This window comes from Kryptolebias marmoratus, linkage group LG20 (genome assembly GCF_001649575.2).
Source record: "Kryptolebias marmoratus isolate JLee-2015 linkage group LG20, ASM164957v2, whole genome shotgun sequence".
Lineage (NCBI taxonomy): Eukaryota > Metazoa > Chordata > Actinopteri > Cyprinodontiformes > Rivulidae > Kryptolebias > Kryptolebias marmoratus.
In genome coordinates, this window is record NC_051449.1 from 21,107,486 (window position 1) to 21,124,798 (window position 17,313).

The 17,313-nt window shown below is 44.2% G+C and overlaps 2 protein-coding genes across 4 annotated transcripts; one reads left to right on the forward strand and one right to left on the reverse strand.

The window, feature by feature from the left end:
* Window positions 1-3,310: 3,310 nt before the first annotated feature.
* Window positions 3,311-7,329, reverse strand: LOC108238329 (UAP56-interacting factor). 2 transcript variants are annotated; one of them, XM_017420334.3, is made up of 9 exons: window positions 7,060-7,329; window positions 6,742-6,882; window positions 6,499-6,662; window positions 4,932-5,077; window positions 4,731-4,803; window positions 4,598-4,653; window positions 4,266-4,340; window positions 4,037-4,163; window positions 3,311-3,902 (listed from the first exon to the last, which is right to left on the reverse strand). In XM_017420334.3, the coding sequence occupies exons 1-9, from the start codon at window positions 7,130-7,132 to the stop codon at window positions 3,801-3,803; spliced, it is 957 nt and encodes a 318-aa protein (XP_017275823.2). In that variant the 5' UTR covers window positions 7,133-7,329; the 3' UTR covers window positions 3,311-3,800. The 2 variants fall into 2 exon arrangements, with proteins under 2 accessions (XP_017275823.2, XP_017275824.1); XM_017420335.3 differs by having other exon boundaries at window positions 3,315-3,902; window positions 4,932-5,080; window positions 7,060-7,314.
* A 970-nt stretch (window positions 7,330-8,299) lies between these two features.
* Window positions 8,300-16,718, forward strand: cpdp (CPD photolyase). 2 transcript variants are annotated; one of them, XM_017420167.3, is made up of 10 exons: window positions 8,300-8,404; window positions 8,667-9,022; window positions 9,098-9,246; window positions 10,950-11,132; window positions 11,333-11,491; window positions 13,099-13,297; window positions 14,556-14,708; window positions 14,885-15,006; window positions 15,953-16,112; window positions 16,205-16,718. In XM_017420167.3, exons 2-10 carry the CDS (start codon window positions 8,776-8,778, stop codon window positions 16,351-16,353), a joined length of 1,521 nt encoding a protein of 506 aa, XP_017275656.1. In that variant the 5' UTR covers window positions 8,300-8,404; window positions 8,667-8,775; the 3' UTR covers window positions 16,354-16,718. The 2 variants fall into 2 exon arrangements, with proteins under 2 accessions (XP_017275656.1, XP_017275655.1); XM_017420166.3 differs by having other exon boundaries at window positions 8,348-8,507.
* The last annotated feature ends 595 nt before the right edge of the window (window positions 16,719-17,313 follow it).

Here is a 17,313-nt window from a genome sequence, read left to right on the forward strand (position 1 = left end):
GGGGGGGGGGGGGGGGGCGGTTTTGTTGAAGAAAAGTCAATTAGTTGATCTTAAAGCGAATTAGTATTACCATACCCTCCTTGCATTTTTTTTTTTCTTTTCCTCTTCCATTGGTTTTTCCAGTGGTGAGTGGGAGGGAGGGGGGGGGCGTGAAGCTGTGAAATCATCCAACATACAACGTACGTCAACCAAAGATGCAAAGCTGTGTAAATTGATTATTTTTGAAATGCACACATGTCATTTTTTTTTTTTTTAATGTTACTTCCTCCTTCACGAGAGATTTTTTTTTTTGTTTGTTTTTTGTTGCTGTTCGGCATGTTCTGCATGATCTGTAATCTTCAAAACCACTTTCTTACCTCATTTTTATTCAGCACTCTTATTGTAAGATAGTCTGTGAACAGTGTAAATGGGAGGGGAGGGGAGGGAGGAGGGGGGAGGACCGGGGCTTGTTGTCGCTGAACAGCGAGTTGAAAATAAACCTAGTGTTCCCGACACTAGTGGCAGAAAAAAAGAAAAATGAAGTGAGCCATGTTTTGTTCATTTAAATGGTGGGTTTTTTTTTTTTGTTTGTTTTTTTTTTTGTTTCATATGCCAATAGTTTTTTGTTACTTTGCAAATTTTAATGTATTTAAATAAAAGCAATATTCAGATTCCAAAGAGGCCTCTCTTTAAGCTTCTGCCAACCAGGTTGGGTGTAGGAACGGGTCGACCCGAGGGAGCCGAAACGCCTGGAGAATGACGGGTTGCGAAAGTATTCACCCCCTTGAACTTTTCAACCCTTTTGCCACTTTCCAGGCTTCAAACATAAAGATCTAAAACTTTTACTACTTTGTGAAGAATCAACAACAAGTGGGACACAATCGTGAGGTGGAACGAAATTTAATGGATATTTTAAACTTTTTTTAACACGTAAAAAAACTGCTAAGTGGGCCGTGCAATATTAACCGGCCCCTTTACTTTCAGTGCAGCAAACTCACTCCAGAAGTTCAGTGAGGATCTCTGAATGATCCAGTGTTGTCCTGAATGACTGAGGATGATAAATAGGATCCACCTGAGTGTAATCAAGTCCCCGTATAAATGCACCTGCTCTGTGATAGTCTCAGGGTTGGGTTTAAAGTGCAGAGAGCATGATGAAGACCAAGGAACACACCAGGCAGGTCCAAAATACTGCTGTGGAGAAGTTTAAAGCCGAATTTGGATACTAAAAAAATTCCCGAGCTTTAAATACCTCAAGGAGCACTGTGCAAGCCATCATATTGAAATGGAAGGAGTATCAGACCACTGCAAGTCTACCAAGACCCCTCCGTCCATCTAAACTTTCATCTTGAACAAGGAGAAGACTGATCAGAGATGCAGCCAAGAGGCCCATGATCACTCTGGATGAACTGCAGAGATCTACAGCTGAGTGGGAGAGTCTGTCCGTAGGACAACAATCATTCGCACACTGCACAAATCTGGCCTTTATGGAAGAGTGGCAAGAAGAAAGCCATTTCTCGTTTAAAGTTTGCCACAAGCCGCCTGGGAGACGCACCAAACATGTGGAAGAAGGTGCTCTGGTCAGATGAAACCAAAAAAATCAAATTTTCTGGCCACAATGCAAAACGATATGTTTGGCGTAAAAGCAACACAGCTCATCACCCCGAACACGCCACCCCCCGCTGTCAAACACGGAGGTGGCAGCATCATGGTTTGGGCCTGCTTTTCTTCAGCAGGGACAGGGAAGATGGATGTAGCCAAATACCAAATACAGGACCATTCTGGAAGAAAACCTGTTGGAGTCTGCAGAAGACCTGAGACTGGGACGGAGATTAATCTTCCAACAAGACAATGATCCGAAACATGGAATGGTTCACGAATAAACGTATCCAGGTGTTAGATCGGCCAAGTCAAAGTCCAGACCTGAATCCAGTCGAGAATCTATGGAAAAAGAGCTGAAAACTGCTGTTCACAAGCGCTCTCCATCCAACCTTGCTGAGCTCGAGCTGATTTGCAAGGAAGAATGGGCCAGAATTTCAGTCTCTCGATGCGCAAAACTGATAGAGACATAGGCTCCCCGAGCGACTTGCAGCTGTGATCGCAGCAAAGAGTGGCGCTTCGAAGTATTAACACAAGGGCACGGCCCACTTTGCAGTTTATTTGTTAAAAGTTTAAAATATCCATTAAATTTCACTCCACCTCACGATTGTGTCCCACTTGTTGTTGAATCTTCACAAAATAATCCAAATTTTATTTCTTTATATTTGAAGCCTGAAAAGCTGCAAAAGGGTTGAAAAGTTCAAGGGGGCCGAATACTTTTATCTTCCCAGCATCTCTTTGAGATTTATTGAACAAGATGTATTGCTTATAATAAATCTACACTAAACACTTTGAATTAAGCTAAATGGAGGGGGGGGGATTGTTAAGAATTATTTTTAAATAAGTTAAGTGGCGAGTGCGTATCTGTATTTAAGCCCCATAATTAAATTGCTCACAAACAGATCAGATTTAGGTGTGCTGTTCTGAAACCAACCCCACTTGGTAGTCAGGGCTACCGCCAAGCAAGAGGCATCATGAAGACCAAGGAACTCTCCATACAGAGCAGGGTTGAATTATAAAATAAACATCTTAAACCCTGCACATCCCACAGAGCTCCATTAGTTATTGTGCAAAGCTGCCACCAGAGGGTGGTTCATCAAAATTCAGACCAGACAGGGATCAGAATCAAAGAGAACCCTGGTGGAGCTGAGCAGCACGTCTGCAGAGATGGGAGGGTCTGTCCTCAGGAAGCTGCACAGAGATGGGCTTCAGAAAAATAAGACGTCTGACTCCCCAAACTCAAGTGTCTGAACATCAAGGAGTCTTCCTGAGGTTTGGGTCTGGGATGGAGGACTACCAATGACCTGAAACACTCCACTGGTTTAAGAACCAGTTAAATGTCCTGGGTTAGTCCAGCTGAGAATCTGGGGTTTGGTTTAAAGTTTGTTGGACCCAAGCAGCACCATCCAACCTGAAGGAGCTGCAGCAGTTTGGTCATGAAGAGCAGACAGAAACTCCAGATGTTAGATGGACAAAGATCATGGAGACGGCTGCTGTGGGTCTACAGCCTCGACATTAGGGATGTAAAGACTGAATGCAACTGCCTGCACTGTTTCTCTATTTTATACTTATACCAAGCTTTGTGTAAGGTCAAATTAAGTTCATATAAAAATATATCAATTCCAGGTTGTAAAGCAGCAGATCTTTACATCTCAGTCCATCACATCAGATTCAAGTCCCTCCTGTTTCTGTTCTGAGACCTGTTTCCTTCCTTTACAAGAGCAGGAAATTAGAGAAACTTTTTTTTTTTTTTTTATTGGAAGAAATTACAAAAAAAAATCTTTGTGTCGGAAAAAAAAAATGCCGAACGCACATGCATTCCTTGCAAATACATACGTCTTTTCTTAAAAGAAATAGTTTGTTTTTTCAAAAAGTCTTCGTAGTGTTTAACAGCTTTGAGTCCAAAAGAAGAGAAATTATCTTAAAAGAACAAGGTATCTTCCCGGTACTAAACATCCACAACACACACACACACACCTACACACACACACACACACAAACAAGAAAAAAGTCGAGTACAATGACATGGACGACGAAGAGGAGGACTCCTTCAGTGACACGTCCCTCAGCTGAGCAGTGCGTCCTGCTCGTCCGTCCCGTGGTGGACTTCGTCCTGTGATGGCGGCAGATTGGCACAGCCCTCCCCCTCCCCCCCCCATCCATCAGGCGGGCTTTCTCTGTGAGAATCGGAGCTCCTCGGCGTCACCCGCCTCGCTTCCTGCCGGCTAACCCACGGTGACGAATCGGGCGCCTTTACCGCTCTGCGCCGTGGCCGCGCGCCGATCCTTCAGGATGCGAAACCGCTCGTTCAGCGTCATCGACGTTTGCTGCGGAACAAGTCAAAGAGAGGCGCCCGCATCAAACCAAACCACTGGAATTCAGAAAAACAAACAAACAAACAAACAAACAGAAAAATAACAAAAAAAACCCAAACAGAAAGCTGAAGGGAGCACGCTCTCACTGGTTTCCCGACACTGTTGATATCGAACTGCAGGGGCACTCCTTTGGGGATTTTCTTCTCCGCGTTCTCCGCCTTAACGGGGGCGGCGCTGACGGGCGGGGGGTGGAGGGTCCACGCTGTCGGGGGCCTGCGGACGAGTCAATCACAGCAGCTGTTAGGAGCGGGTCTTTTCAGCACGTCCGGTCTTTCTACAGCCACATCTAGAACCAGGGGCGCGCGGGACGCTTACTCGGGCTGCGTCCGAGCTGACGGGTTGTCGATTGAAACAGTCAAGATCCCACTGCCTGTCGACGGTGTGCGCCACCTAGTGGACAAACGGAAAAAAGCGTCTCCCGTTTACAAAAACATTCACCCCCTTTGGAGGAAACGGAGAAATTCTTGATGGAAACCTGTTTGAGTTTTTCACAAAATGTGTTGCCTTTTTAAAGTGACAGTCATGTTGTGTCATTTAAAAGATGAAATCCCTTTTAAACTTCATATTATAAGGCAACAAACTAGAATGCAAAGCAGACAAAGTGCATACCCCCTTCCCCCCCAAACCTAAACTCTGAGAACACTTACTGGCGTGTTTTCACCTGGGGAGTGGAGGGACTTGGCTTCTGCACCTGAGCTTGCACCTGCAAATGACACAGTCAGTGGTTGGGTACCGACAGCTGAAGCAGCAGGTCGACAGCCTTTCGACAAACACAAGCACCTTGAGTCCTCTGCGGAACAGAAACGTGGCCTGGCGGGCCTCCCTCTGAGTCTGCGGGACAGGTGGCAGCGGCCTGCGAGGACAGACAAATTGAAACGGCGTAAGTTTACCGAGTGGTCCCGATTGGGGCGTCTTGAGTTGGGTTTTTTTTTTTTTTGTTGTTGTTTTGCTAAAGCAGCGCGAGTTTGACCGTGCTCTCACCGCCGTCGCAGCTGGAAGGGTCTCCTGGCCGGCGTTCCGCTCTGGCTTCTCTGTGGATCGGGCTGCCGGTACAGACGTTTCTGTACCTCCGGCCTCCGGTACTGAACCTCGGGGCGCTGACTGAAGAGCCTCGTTTTCTGCCTCGGCTTCTGTCCAAGGGTTCGGAAAACAATTACCTTCAACGCAGCAAACGGAAAGGCTGCCTCCAGGTTTTTCGTCTGGCAGCATTTATGCAGCGACATGCAGGAGTTGAGGGATCGCCAGCTCTGCTTTGTAATCACCGATCTCACCAAACGATGTCATCAGAAAATAAAAACAAACCACTATTTTAAAGACCGGACAAGTGAAAGCAATGAGAAACTGCACACATTTTCTATGCAAACCTGTAAATTCTGAGCACTTACAGAGAATAAGTTAGTGTTGATGCTTTCTTCCTTCTCCTGCTGTTTGTTCTTTTGCTCTCTACTCACACTGTGACATTGTGGGTGTATTCACCAACAAGCGCTACTGGCATCGACTCAACAAGGTGCCTCATCCGCTACACTCTGTGATTCGGAAAGAAAACGCAGAGCTTTCCGTTGCGCAATGAAGTTCTGCTTTCGCGGGATGCGAAAGGTCACCTCCAGCAGAAAACCTCCCGCTGTGAAGCAGACGTGTGAACAGAAACTGAAAAATCCTCAGCAAACTGTCCACACGTCTTCCTCGAAAGACTCCCTCCTTCCTAAGGCTCCGGTGTTCTCCATAAGACGTCAAGAAGTCGGTTCGCAGTCGGCTCTCAGTCATGTGGTTTCGTGACAATAATTGTGTCGTTCTGTTCTCGTAGCAGCTTCGACCTCCTCTTCTGGACATGCTGGCTGAACTGTTTCTCACAGGGGTTTGTGCCAAGTATCGTGTGATTGGTCAGAAGTTGTTGTGGGCGTGTTTATGTGGAAAAGCCGGTGAGCTTTGATGGAGACATTTTGCTTCTGCTGCTCCTCTGAGAAGCAGCTGTCAGAAAATACAGCCGTCTTTACAACTGTTCCAGAAAAACTTTGAAACTTAAAAAAGATGGCGGAGACACAGGCGGCTCTTTATGGCTGTGGTGGCTGAGAGGAAGTAAACCTCGGCCAGGTAGAGTCACCGTCAAATCTGCAAATGCCAAACGTTGTGTCGTTGTGTACTGTCTCAGTCGGTTTAATAAACATGTCTGGTCAGGGTGAGGGAAGCAAAAATCTGTACAAGGACAGGAGAGTTGAGAAGCCGGCGGGAAAAAACGCTTCCTGGGAGTTCTGATCAGTGCGTCTCGTGGACGATGAAAGCTGTGTGAGAAAACAGACGGCTGGCAACCACATGACCGTGAATCGACTTCTTGACGTCTTATGGAGTACGCTGGAGCCTTAAGGAGGGAGTCTTTCGACTTGATTATTGTGGTTACCCATGCACCTGTTTTGTTTGTTTGTATTAAACATTCATCAGAACGGTTGAGTTTGATGGGGAAAGGTAAGCACGGAAACAGGAAAAATAAAGAATGGACTGTGAAAACCTGGGAAAGATCAAACCAACACACATCTTCACGGTGTGCGAGTACCTGGCTGGCTGCGGTTCTGTTCACCATCCCGGCTCGTTTCAGCAGCACAGCTGGCCTCTTGGCTGCCAGCCCCGTGATGACCCCCTGACCCCTCCGCCGACCCTGCAGAGGAGGAACCCTTCTGTTTCTTAATTTAGCTGCTCCTCCTCGGGGCAGGCCACCTCCTGGTAGGCAGAAACGAACGACTTTAGACGCACTAATCGCAGTTTCAAGTCAGCTCGTCTTCATGTCCTCGGCACCCACCTCTCTGGGCTGCTCCTGCCGTCCTCGGTGCGCCTCCCCTGCCTTGACTTAGGCGGCCTTTCTTCTTGAACGGTCGGCGGCCCACGCTGGCTTGTTTCCTTCTTAACTGTCTCTCTTTTTTGTTTAAGCGAATGATGTCATCTGTTAAAGTCAGCAGCACACGGCTAGTTTATGCCAGGGCCCCAGATGGAGACACATTCGTCCGGCTATCCCAACTACTGACCGCATTCAGCCTGTCAATGCTAGCGACAAGTGGCTAACAACATGAGCTAAGATTGTATTTCAGTAACGTTGTCATTTTCAGAAGAAGAACCTTACCTAAGGACATGTCCACTTTATCGGGAACCGCTGTCATTTTCTCTCGACCTGCCGTGAAACCACCGTCGTTCATGATTTCATGTACGACAAACTATCCGAGGCGAGGATAAACGATACAGTAGTTAGCGATGGAGATGTGACGTTCACGAACGATCCGAATCTTTTGAACGGCTCTTTAACACGAACGAAGGGAGCCAGATCGCAGGCAGTAAAGAACCGTTCATTTTCTTTGTTTTATTTTTATTTTTTTACTCCTTCTTCTGTTTTCCTCTGCAGATGCGCGCGCGCGCACACACACACACGCGCTCTTCCTTTGCTATTCCATTGAGAAGAACGGTTAATGGGGCCCATCAGTTGTTTTAATTGTGAACATGCTCTAAGGAGGGGAGGGGCGTTGCTCGCTTGACAAGTCACGTACGTAATGACGTATGCTGTGCTACATCACTGTCAGCGCCATGCGACTAAAATCGTTCAAAAGAGCCAGTGTTTTGAACGGCTAAGCACCGGACCTGCAAGATTCGGATCCCTTTACAGAGCCATAAGTCCCATCTCTAGTTCGCAGCAGCGCTACGCTATAACAGATGGACCGCCTCCGACAGCCTTCTTCTTCAGGGGAGGAGAGCCACAGAAGTTGGAGCCATACTAGTTACATTACTGCCCCCTGCTGGCTGGAGCCGTCCACTGCAGCCCCTGTTTGTAGTTTTAAATAGCCCTTTTGCCATAAGTTAGTAGGTAATAAAATAAATACATTTACTCTCCTTTGTCAGATCTTTAACTCGTGTTTGCCCTGTCCCCTTAATACTCCAAAAATGGCATTCCCTTATATATTCTGCATTCAACATTAAGACGTTATTTAGATAAAAAAAGAAGTTTGCATACACAAGAAAAAATCACATTGTAACATACAAACGAGTTAAGCAATTATTCATTGCGCACACGAAATTTATTATCTTTGCGCTCAATGTGAACTTTTTTATTTAGAGTTATTAGGTTCATTAAAGACTAATAGCCCTCTACCTACAGTTAGAACATATTAAAAATAGGTAAAAATATTTCCCGCAGTTCTTATTTCACGTATCTCTATAGGCGGTCATTTTTTACGACACGTTAAACCCTTTTATACACCAACAGGTTATAAAACCATAGACATGACTACGTATTCATGTCTATGTATAAAACGCTCCACGTGAGTGGCAGAATTCATAGTACTGCGCATGCGCTGTGAGGATGAGAGAAAGGGCTTCTGGGAAATGTAGTTTAAATCAACGAAACCCGGCGTTATAAAACAGCATCACCGCGCTTAAGTAACTGGTTGTGTAAAGAGGAGCTGGCCGTGTCGCTCGGGGTTCGTATTTCTTTGACATTATATTTATTTTTCGTGTCGAGCTGCAGTGAAGGCGGCTGAAGGCGAAGCTTTTCCGCTGTATGCTCTTCTGTCTTCGAACGGGGTACGTGTTTGTGACGCTTAGCTAACTTTTCTCTTCATTTTGTGCATTTAACTCGCGTGTCTGGTCCCCCCCCCTCTCCCTCCATTTGCAGCGGTTTTCTTTTTGTTGTCGTTGTTGTGAGGTGGTGAAAGTTGAGCATGTCGCTGTGGTTCCCTGCAGCTCGCCTCTTCTCTCGGCACTTTCTCGGCGACTGCAGCCGAGGCGCCCCGTCCTCCGGAACCAGACACACGTCCGCCTTTCCTCCAGCTCAGTTGTGGGCGAAGCCGTCATGCCAAACCTGAAGCGCAAAGCTGCCGCCGGCGGCAAGGAGCCCTGCGCCAAGCAGCCCAAGGTGCCCAAGGAGAAGGAGGAGAAGAGCCCGGGCTGGCTGCTGAGGACCGTGGTCCAGCAGAGGGAGGACAAGAAGGACGTGGGGTTCAACAAGAAGCGTCAGCGTTTCATCACCGACACTGAGAAGGTCAGGCAGAGCTCAGAGGGAGTGCTCTACTGGATGTCAAGAGACCAGAGGGTTCAGGGTAAGCCTCCATCAAACCAGCCAGCTGTATATGAGTGAAAGCATCGTCACTGATTGTTGGTGTTTTATTCCTCAGATAACTGGGCTCTGATCTGTGCCCAGCAGCTGGCTGCAAAGGAGAAGCTCCCCCTTCATGTCTGCTTCTGTCTGACGGTCCCTAAATCCCAGCTGTCCACCCTGAGACATTATAGCTTCCTGCTGAAGGGTCTGCAGCAAGTCGCAAAGGTATCCGCTGAAATGCTTCCCGGGCACGCTTGCGTCTTCAGTCCATTCAGTCAGAAGAAAGAGAGAGAGGGTGAAGTTTTCACAGGAGGGGGCGGATGGAGACCGCAGATAATCTTGGGTGGCACCAGAAGCCGTGACACTGAAGCTTGTCCCCTCCTTTTTTAAATTCATATTCCTAAAAAGTATTGTGCAATCCTTATTCTCTTTTAATTTTTACAAAAAACATTCAACACCTTTTACCATATTAAATAAAGCCTTTCTGAATGGGAGGTGAGTTAGTGCAGGACTACAAAACTGAACAATCTAACCACCTGACTCTGACTGTGGTGAGGATAGAGGGCCAGTTAGCTTCATATCAGCAGCTCTGCTGTTACTGTGAGCTTTAAACCCCCGCCCCGTGGAGACATTTATGAACTTTAGCCTGTAAAAATATCACAATACAATCAAATAGTCCAACTTCAAGAGTGAAGTCTTTTACTTCACAATACGCAGGAGTTTGGACAGTCAGTTTGTGCACCACATCTTTGCTACACTTTTGTAAGTTCTGCTCACATAAGAACAAGTTTTAACACTCGTTCCGTTTCCAAACCTTTGGTCCCAGATGAGTGTGGTGCTCTGTCCACGTTTGACACAGATGGACGAGTTCTGAGCACTCCTAACGCTGCAGCTCACGTGGCAGTCCCTCAAAGCACACTACTTAAAATTCACCCAAAGCCCGAATGACCTTAGCCCCCCTCCCTCTTCAAACTGGTTAAAGACTGTTCTCCAACAGAACAGATCAGCCAGAACGTGGACGGGTTTTACAGAGTCTAGGTGAGGTCTTCAGGTACGTGTTGATGTCAGAGTAGGCTCCTCGTTACGGGTCCACTGTGATTTTGGGGGTTTATTGTCCTGGTGGCAGCTAACGGCCATCTGGGTGTTGTGTGGACAATCATGATGACAACAGAGACAATACGTGTGGATTGATCATTGACCGTTTATTTTCTGTTTGACGTTGCCCTATGAAACGTAGTATTGTTTAAGAATACATCCAACCCTCTGAGAACAGTTTTAATTTGCTCAAACAGGTGATTTATACTTTAAAAGTATATATTTTCCATTGATAATGAGAAACATTAATTTAGTTCCAGTTTTGTTACAACACACACTTTCATTTTCAGCACAACACAATCATTATTCCAACCTAATAACATTTCACGTGACTCTGAAATCCTGCTTTTTCTCTGGGCTGTTTGCACTGGCCATCAGCTCGTCAGCCCTGTCGTTATTTAGCTTAATTTCCCCAAACTGAGGTTATTCAAAGTGCTATCTACGACAGGTAAGATGTTAATTGTTCATAGCCCCAAATATTCCTGTAAGTTTAAAGAGCCAAACGGCTTGTGTTCGTATCGTTTGGATTGTGTTGGGTTGATGTTGGAAGTGGTTTCTCTTTGCAGGTGTTTTTTTTTTTTTTTTCCACTCAGTAAGTTTCAGTGACAATATTCACACTTCCACGGTTATCCGGACCTTCGGAGGAAACCGGTTGGAACTCGTTTAATTAAATTAAACGTGTCGGGTGTGAACACACCCTGGTTACGCAAGCATGTTGCAGTTTTCAGTGCCCGAAGGAGAAAAAAACCCCAAACATTAAGAAGCATGTCATTAAGGAATATGAATCCAGACAGTCTGAGTCTTCTGCTTTCTGTGTGGTCTTCCCCTAACAGGAATGCAAACAGCTCAACATCCAGTTCCACCTGCTGCGAGGTGCAGCCGGGGACGTCCTCCCTGATTTTGTGACTGATAACAGAATCGGGGCCGTGGTGTTGGACTTCTCCCCCCTCAGAGAGCCGCTGCAGTGGCTGAACGATGTCCAGAAGACACTTCCGTTGGATATCCCCCTCATACAGGTTAGAAAACTTATGGTGTCATTAATCCACAGTCTGGATTGCTTTGCTATCCTGGTGATTTTTTTAATTGTTTTTGCATAATTTGTTGCTTTTATTTATTATTATTCTAAGAATAAAAACCAATATGTAACCGACCTTATTGTGTGTGTTGTCCATGTCTCTGCAGTACGTAGGCTCATGAAGTCTTTTCTCCTGCTCAGGTCGATGCCCATAACGTTGTTCCCTGCTGGGTAGCGTCACCCAAGCTGGAGTACTCTGCCAGGACCATCAGAGGGAAAATCAACGGCGTTTTGTCAGAGTTCCTGACGGATTTTCCTCCCGTAGAGGAACACCCGTACACCACTAAGAAGACGGCCAAAGTAAGCACCGCAGTAACAGTACAGAGAGAGTTTGTTTTCACCCTGTCTGACTTTGTGTAGAGAAGTCAGTGGATCTCTTGATTATTTCCAGTGTGTTTTTTAGGCCTAATCTGCAGGAGTGATAGCTGTTAGTAAGCTCTCTGACGGGGAGTTTGGAGGTCCTTCTTTTTAAAAGAAAAAAACATTTTCATTTCCCTTTTATAGAATCCAGCATCTTCACTGTGATGAAAACCAAAACTCCTCTGAGACAAAATGATGACACAGACTCGATGTTAGATCCTAACAGGTCAATTTATTTAGATCAAATTTTTAACATTTTCACTGAAAACCTCAAAATATCAGAGTAATATCTCAGTCTTGAGTTAGTAACTTTCATTTAGGACTGTTAGTTTTTTATTTATTATGTCAAAACATCGTAATATTCTCAAAATTTAAAAAGTTTTCTAAATACTGACAGTACAACATGTAAGTGATGCAAATGGAAAAAACACCAACAACCTCATATTATTAAGGAGGCTCATAAAATCGCACATTTAATTTGTTAAATTGATCAATATCTGAGCAACATTTAAAACAATTAATCTGAAAATCCTGAAATAGACATAATATTTAATGTCATTTGTGCATTTGGAGATTTAAGCAGCGTTAATGTTTCAGCAGTAATCTCTTTCTGGTTTAATTTATAACTAATAAGATAAAAAAAAAAGAATGATTTCTTTTTAAACAGACAACACAATTAGAAAAACAGGTGCACATTACAAAATAGAAAGTGTTAAAATATCAGATATTTGTTTAAAATGGCAACTTGCATTGTGTAAATTTATTATCTAAATGTACCTTTTAGACACTCCTTCAGCTGAATTATAGTTTCATGTTACAAACATTCATACATTTGGATGCTTCTAAAATATCACTGATTTAAAAAAAAAAACACTTTGGGGCCCAATAACACACCTTGTGGGACTCCACATAAAGTCATCTCTTATAAGAGATAGTTTTATGTTTTTAATGTGGGATTTTTTGGCGTTGTATAGCATAAACCTTTACCTCGTGTCACTTTTGCATCAGATGGTTATTTATACAAAAAGTCGATCAAGTTGGAAAACGATCTGCTACAATATTTTCCACCTGAAATTTGACACAAAACAGAACGTGGGGAGTTCATCTGGTCAGAGTGACCATCTGATTCTAAAGTAAGGTGGTGTATTCATCAATTAAACAGTTTTGACATAATGACTCTGAAATCTTTGATAGTTATGGAATCCAAAGATAATTATTTTTTTAGTCCTCCAGATTTCATAGTAACAATTTCATACCCCTTCCTGAAGTCAATCAGATCCCACCCCTGGGTATTACTTTTGTTTTAAAGCTGCCCGAACATCTTCAATTAGTTTTTACAAAATTCCCAGATCTTTGACACAGGTTTGTATTCATCAAACCAAGAAAAAAGTAACATTTTTGAGTTTAGTATTTAAAAAACTTCTAGCTTTAATAACTTGTAATAAGGGAACTTATTGTTGGGACAACAGGGAGTGTCTAAAACCAATAAATGTAGTCTCCTAAAGAGTATTTTCCCTGAACTGTGACCTCTGTCCTCCGCCTCGTAGGCTGTGGACTGGGAGAAAACCCTGGCCTCCCTGGACGTCGACAGAACGGTCGGAGAGACGGACTGGGCTGAACCGGGGACCGAAGCAGGACTGGCCATGTTGGAGTCCTTCATCGACGTCCGCCTCAAGCTGTTCGGCACCCACCGTAATGACCCGAACGCCGCTGCCCTCAGCCAGCTGTCCCCGTGGATCCGCTTCGGTCAGTGGCGTCACAGCGTTCACGGCGAATGTTAACAAAAGCAGAGTCTCATTGGTTTCGACAGAACTGTCAACATAATGAAAAACATCTCCTTTAATGTTCTCAAATGCTCATGTTAGGCTGCCACCTGATGGGGACTTTTTACCTCCACTTCTGTTAAACCGATGGGTGCCCATTAGATCAACGTAACAGCCTTTATGAATTATAAAACTATCTTTTTAAAGTTACAAAGTGTTTGATAAACTCACTCACCTGATCAGGTTTCATCTTTGTTTTGATGAATGTCGCTGGTCACAGATTTCCTGACAGTTCCCATGGACGTTTAAATCATTCGAGGAAAGGTTGATTGACTTCTTTTGTTGTCTTTAAATCCGTCCCAGGAAGCTTAATGCAAATTGAACCAATCCCTGCATATTTTCCTCAGTCTTGAACTTGTGAACGCAAATTGTCACTTCCTGGGATCCAAACGTGTCCGACACTGGAAAATCCCATTTGTCGTCACATATTAAATCTGTGCAGGTCATCAGGTCATCCAAGTGGTACGAAACTGTTTCACACCATGAGCAACTTTGTGTTTGAACAAATATTGTCCCTTGACAAGCTCTTTCCCTCCGCAGAGCGAGCCAGAGAATGGTTTGGCCCGATGGGCGACGATCCGGCTAAGAGTGATGGCGAGCAGCAAGGGAGGAGTTTCCTTCTTAAATGGAGGAAAAAGTGCTTGCCCGCAGGAAGTGGCGGCACCTTAGATCGGAGCGATGTCCGAGACAGAAAAAGTGCGCCTTATAGTCCGGAAAATACTGTACTTTATTCATTACATTTGGACTTTAGCATCCAAACAGCTTTGTTTTGTTTCTATCAGGCGTACTTTAAATTTTGTATTTATTTTTGGCATGTCGAAGGAGAAAACTACAGAACAACGCAACCATTTGAACAAAGCTGCTGCATAGTCAGCCCTTTTAGGCAACGATCACTAAATCTCGGCGGATCTGTTAAATCGGTGACTCGTGACTGCAGCCGTTCTCGCCTCTGAGGTTTCTGAAAACATTAGGTTGTCAGAAAAACGCCTGTTTCATTAGCAGTGCCTTCCTTTGAGACCATCTCAGGTTACCAAACTGAATCGTTTTGTTCCTGAAACTGACACGTTTTAATTGCCTGCATTTCCTTCTTCGTTCCGTCCATCTCTGGCTGACTTGTCGTCATCCTCTCCCACTTTTTTTTATTTTTTATTTTCCCTGTCCTTCTTTTCCCCTCCGAACAGGCCATATTTCAGCGCAGCGTGTGGCGCTGCAGGTCCGGCGCAGCGGGAAGAACGCCCACGAGTCTGTCGCCTCCTTCATCGAGGAGCTGGTGGTGCGCAGGGAGCTGACGGACAACTTCTGCTACTACAACACCAAGTACGACAGCGTGGAGGGTCAGTGGGAGCCTCATTAAACCTGAATCACAGTCGTTGTTCCCTCGCCGACATCGTTACGCATGAGTCATCTGCTCACAAGCAGAATGACTTTGTCTAAGTAATTACAGTGGAAAGGAAAGTACCTTTTTGTCCTTTAGTTCTCCTGAATGTTGGAGTGTTTGTGTGTTTCCCAGGTGCCTATGAGTGGGCTCGGAAGACGCTGAAAGATCACGCCAAAGACAAGCGAGAGTACCTGTACACACGAGAGCAGCTTGAGAAAGCACAAACCCACGACAAGCTGTGGAACGCAGCTCAGGTACGGATGACCTTTTTGGTTCAAACGGATCGTCCAGATCTTTTGAAATGGGTTTCTGTGTAAAACGTTCTGAAGGATTAATATCTTACCTGTTGTAGGTAGCTCTCTGAACGACCTCGGTTTGGTAAAAGCTTAATTCTGATCGAACCGACAAGCTAACGGCTAGTCTGAACGTGGCCGAGGTTAAAGGAGGATCGCCACCATCTTAAGACGAGCTGTAGCACTTCCTGTGCAGCCTGGGGTCACGTCTCGCGGGATTATTTCTGATGGAATGATCGTGTAACGTAGAAATGACGGTCACTGTGAAGGTTTGAATTGGTTCTTAAACGTTTGCATGAACTTGTCTGAGACTTGGGAGTTGTCAGGACATCATCAGTCTGCTGTGACCGAACTGATGAGCTCATTACGGCTCATCGTAGTGGATCCACTTCCAAACTGGATTGCAACTTAAAACGACCCCAGTCTTCACAGCAGTTTATCCAGATTCTATTATTTAAACCTTTTCATTGCCTTCTGTTTTGCATTTCGCGGTAATTCCAGCAGAAATAGGACGGAATTCCAGCTGAAAGTGCTACAGCTCACTGCTGCCGCCGCTGTTTGCTCTTCTGAGTAACCACAGGATTCTGTGTAAAGGTTTATAAATCATCTGCATGAGCCTTTAACCCGAGGCCATACAAATATAAGGATTTACATTTTCATAATCTTCAAAATGTTCAGACTATCTCTTTAGTTTGATTCTTAACCTATCAGATTATTTTAGCAGCAGCCATGAGTGTTAATCAGATTTCCCTAATGTTGAGGAAATGAGCTTCAGTGCCTCCCTTCCAACATTTAGTTAAATCTAATTCATCTTTTTTCTTTGACATCTCACTGATAAGTGCAGAAATAGATGAGAGGTCTTTTTAGTTTGGATCATCGTGTCGTCTGTTCTCTTGTTTTCCATCAGTACCAGATGGTAATCGAGGGGAAGCTGCATGGTTTCCTGAGGATGTACTGGGCCAAAAAAATCCTGGAGTGGACTCGGTCACCGGAGGAGGCGCTCTCCATCGCACTGTACCTGAACGACCGCTATGAGCTGGACGGTCAGGACCCCAACGGTTTCGTTGGTGAGCGAGCAAAACTTTTTTTTTTTTCACCTTTTTAAAGAGACGCGTTGCTGATTCCTAACTCTTGGCTTTTACACGCCTGGATCCCGCAGGTTGTATGTGGTCCATCTGCGGCATCCACGACCAGGGCTGGGCAGAAAGGCCCGTGTTTGGAAAGATCCGCTACATGAACTACAAAGGCTGCCTTCGGAAGTTTGACGTGGCTCAGTTCGAGAAGAAGTACTGTCCCAAAAAGCTCTGAAACGGGTCGTGACCTGATGGGTGCAAAGGAAACGCTAGTGATGTACATCTCCCTACATCATTGCCTTTTAAAGAGCTTTTTTATACATTTTTATCAGGGGATATTTTTTTTTCTGTTTGTCCCACACTGAAGGTTTTGTCCAAAACAATCAGGATGTTACAACTTTTTACTTTAAAAAAAAAAAAAAAAAAAGTAAAAGTCTGTCTGCTCATCAAAATCAAGCTGTTTGTTTTTGTTTCCATTTGAAATATGTAGGAGGTGCTTTTTTATGGTAACAATTGTATCTGATTAAGAAGGTTTTGTTCTTAAATGTACTGTTTTCCTTCAAATGTCTTGGGGTATAAATGGATCAAATACAAACTCAACATTCTCTTTCTTACTTTTTTAATTTAAAGACTAATTCTAAACCAAAAGAAATCAGTGATCACTATTTGTTTTTCCCTTTCTTTCCCTGATTTTTATTTTTTCCTGCAATTCAACCAGTGGTGGTTTAAGCATGACCCTGGACAACCCTCCTGCTTCACACACCCCCCCCCACACACACACACACACACACTCAATGTTGACTGTTTACGACTTATAACTAATACCTTTAAATATGAGGTTTTACCATTAAGAGTTTTATTTCTATCTGCAAAGTTCATTATGAAAAAGAAAAATGCGTTCGTGGCTATGAAGAGTAATTACTGAAATGTTCATTTCAACTAAGAAGAATTGAATTATAGATATCTTGAATACATTTAACAATCAAAAACATATTTTTTAAAGATTTTTAGATTAAATGCATTTTTACCAGTAGCCTAGAACTAAAACTGTATGCTTTGTATTTCAATTTATAATCGTAAAAATAAGGTTATGGATATTTTAAGATTTTAATTGTAAGAGTAAGACTGTTATTCTGACAAGGAACAAAGTTATTATTGATATCTAAAATGGTGCTTGGAGAATGAGTGTGGTTTG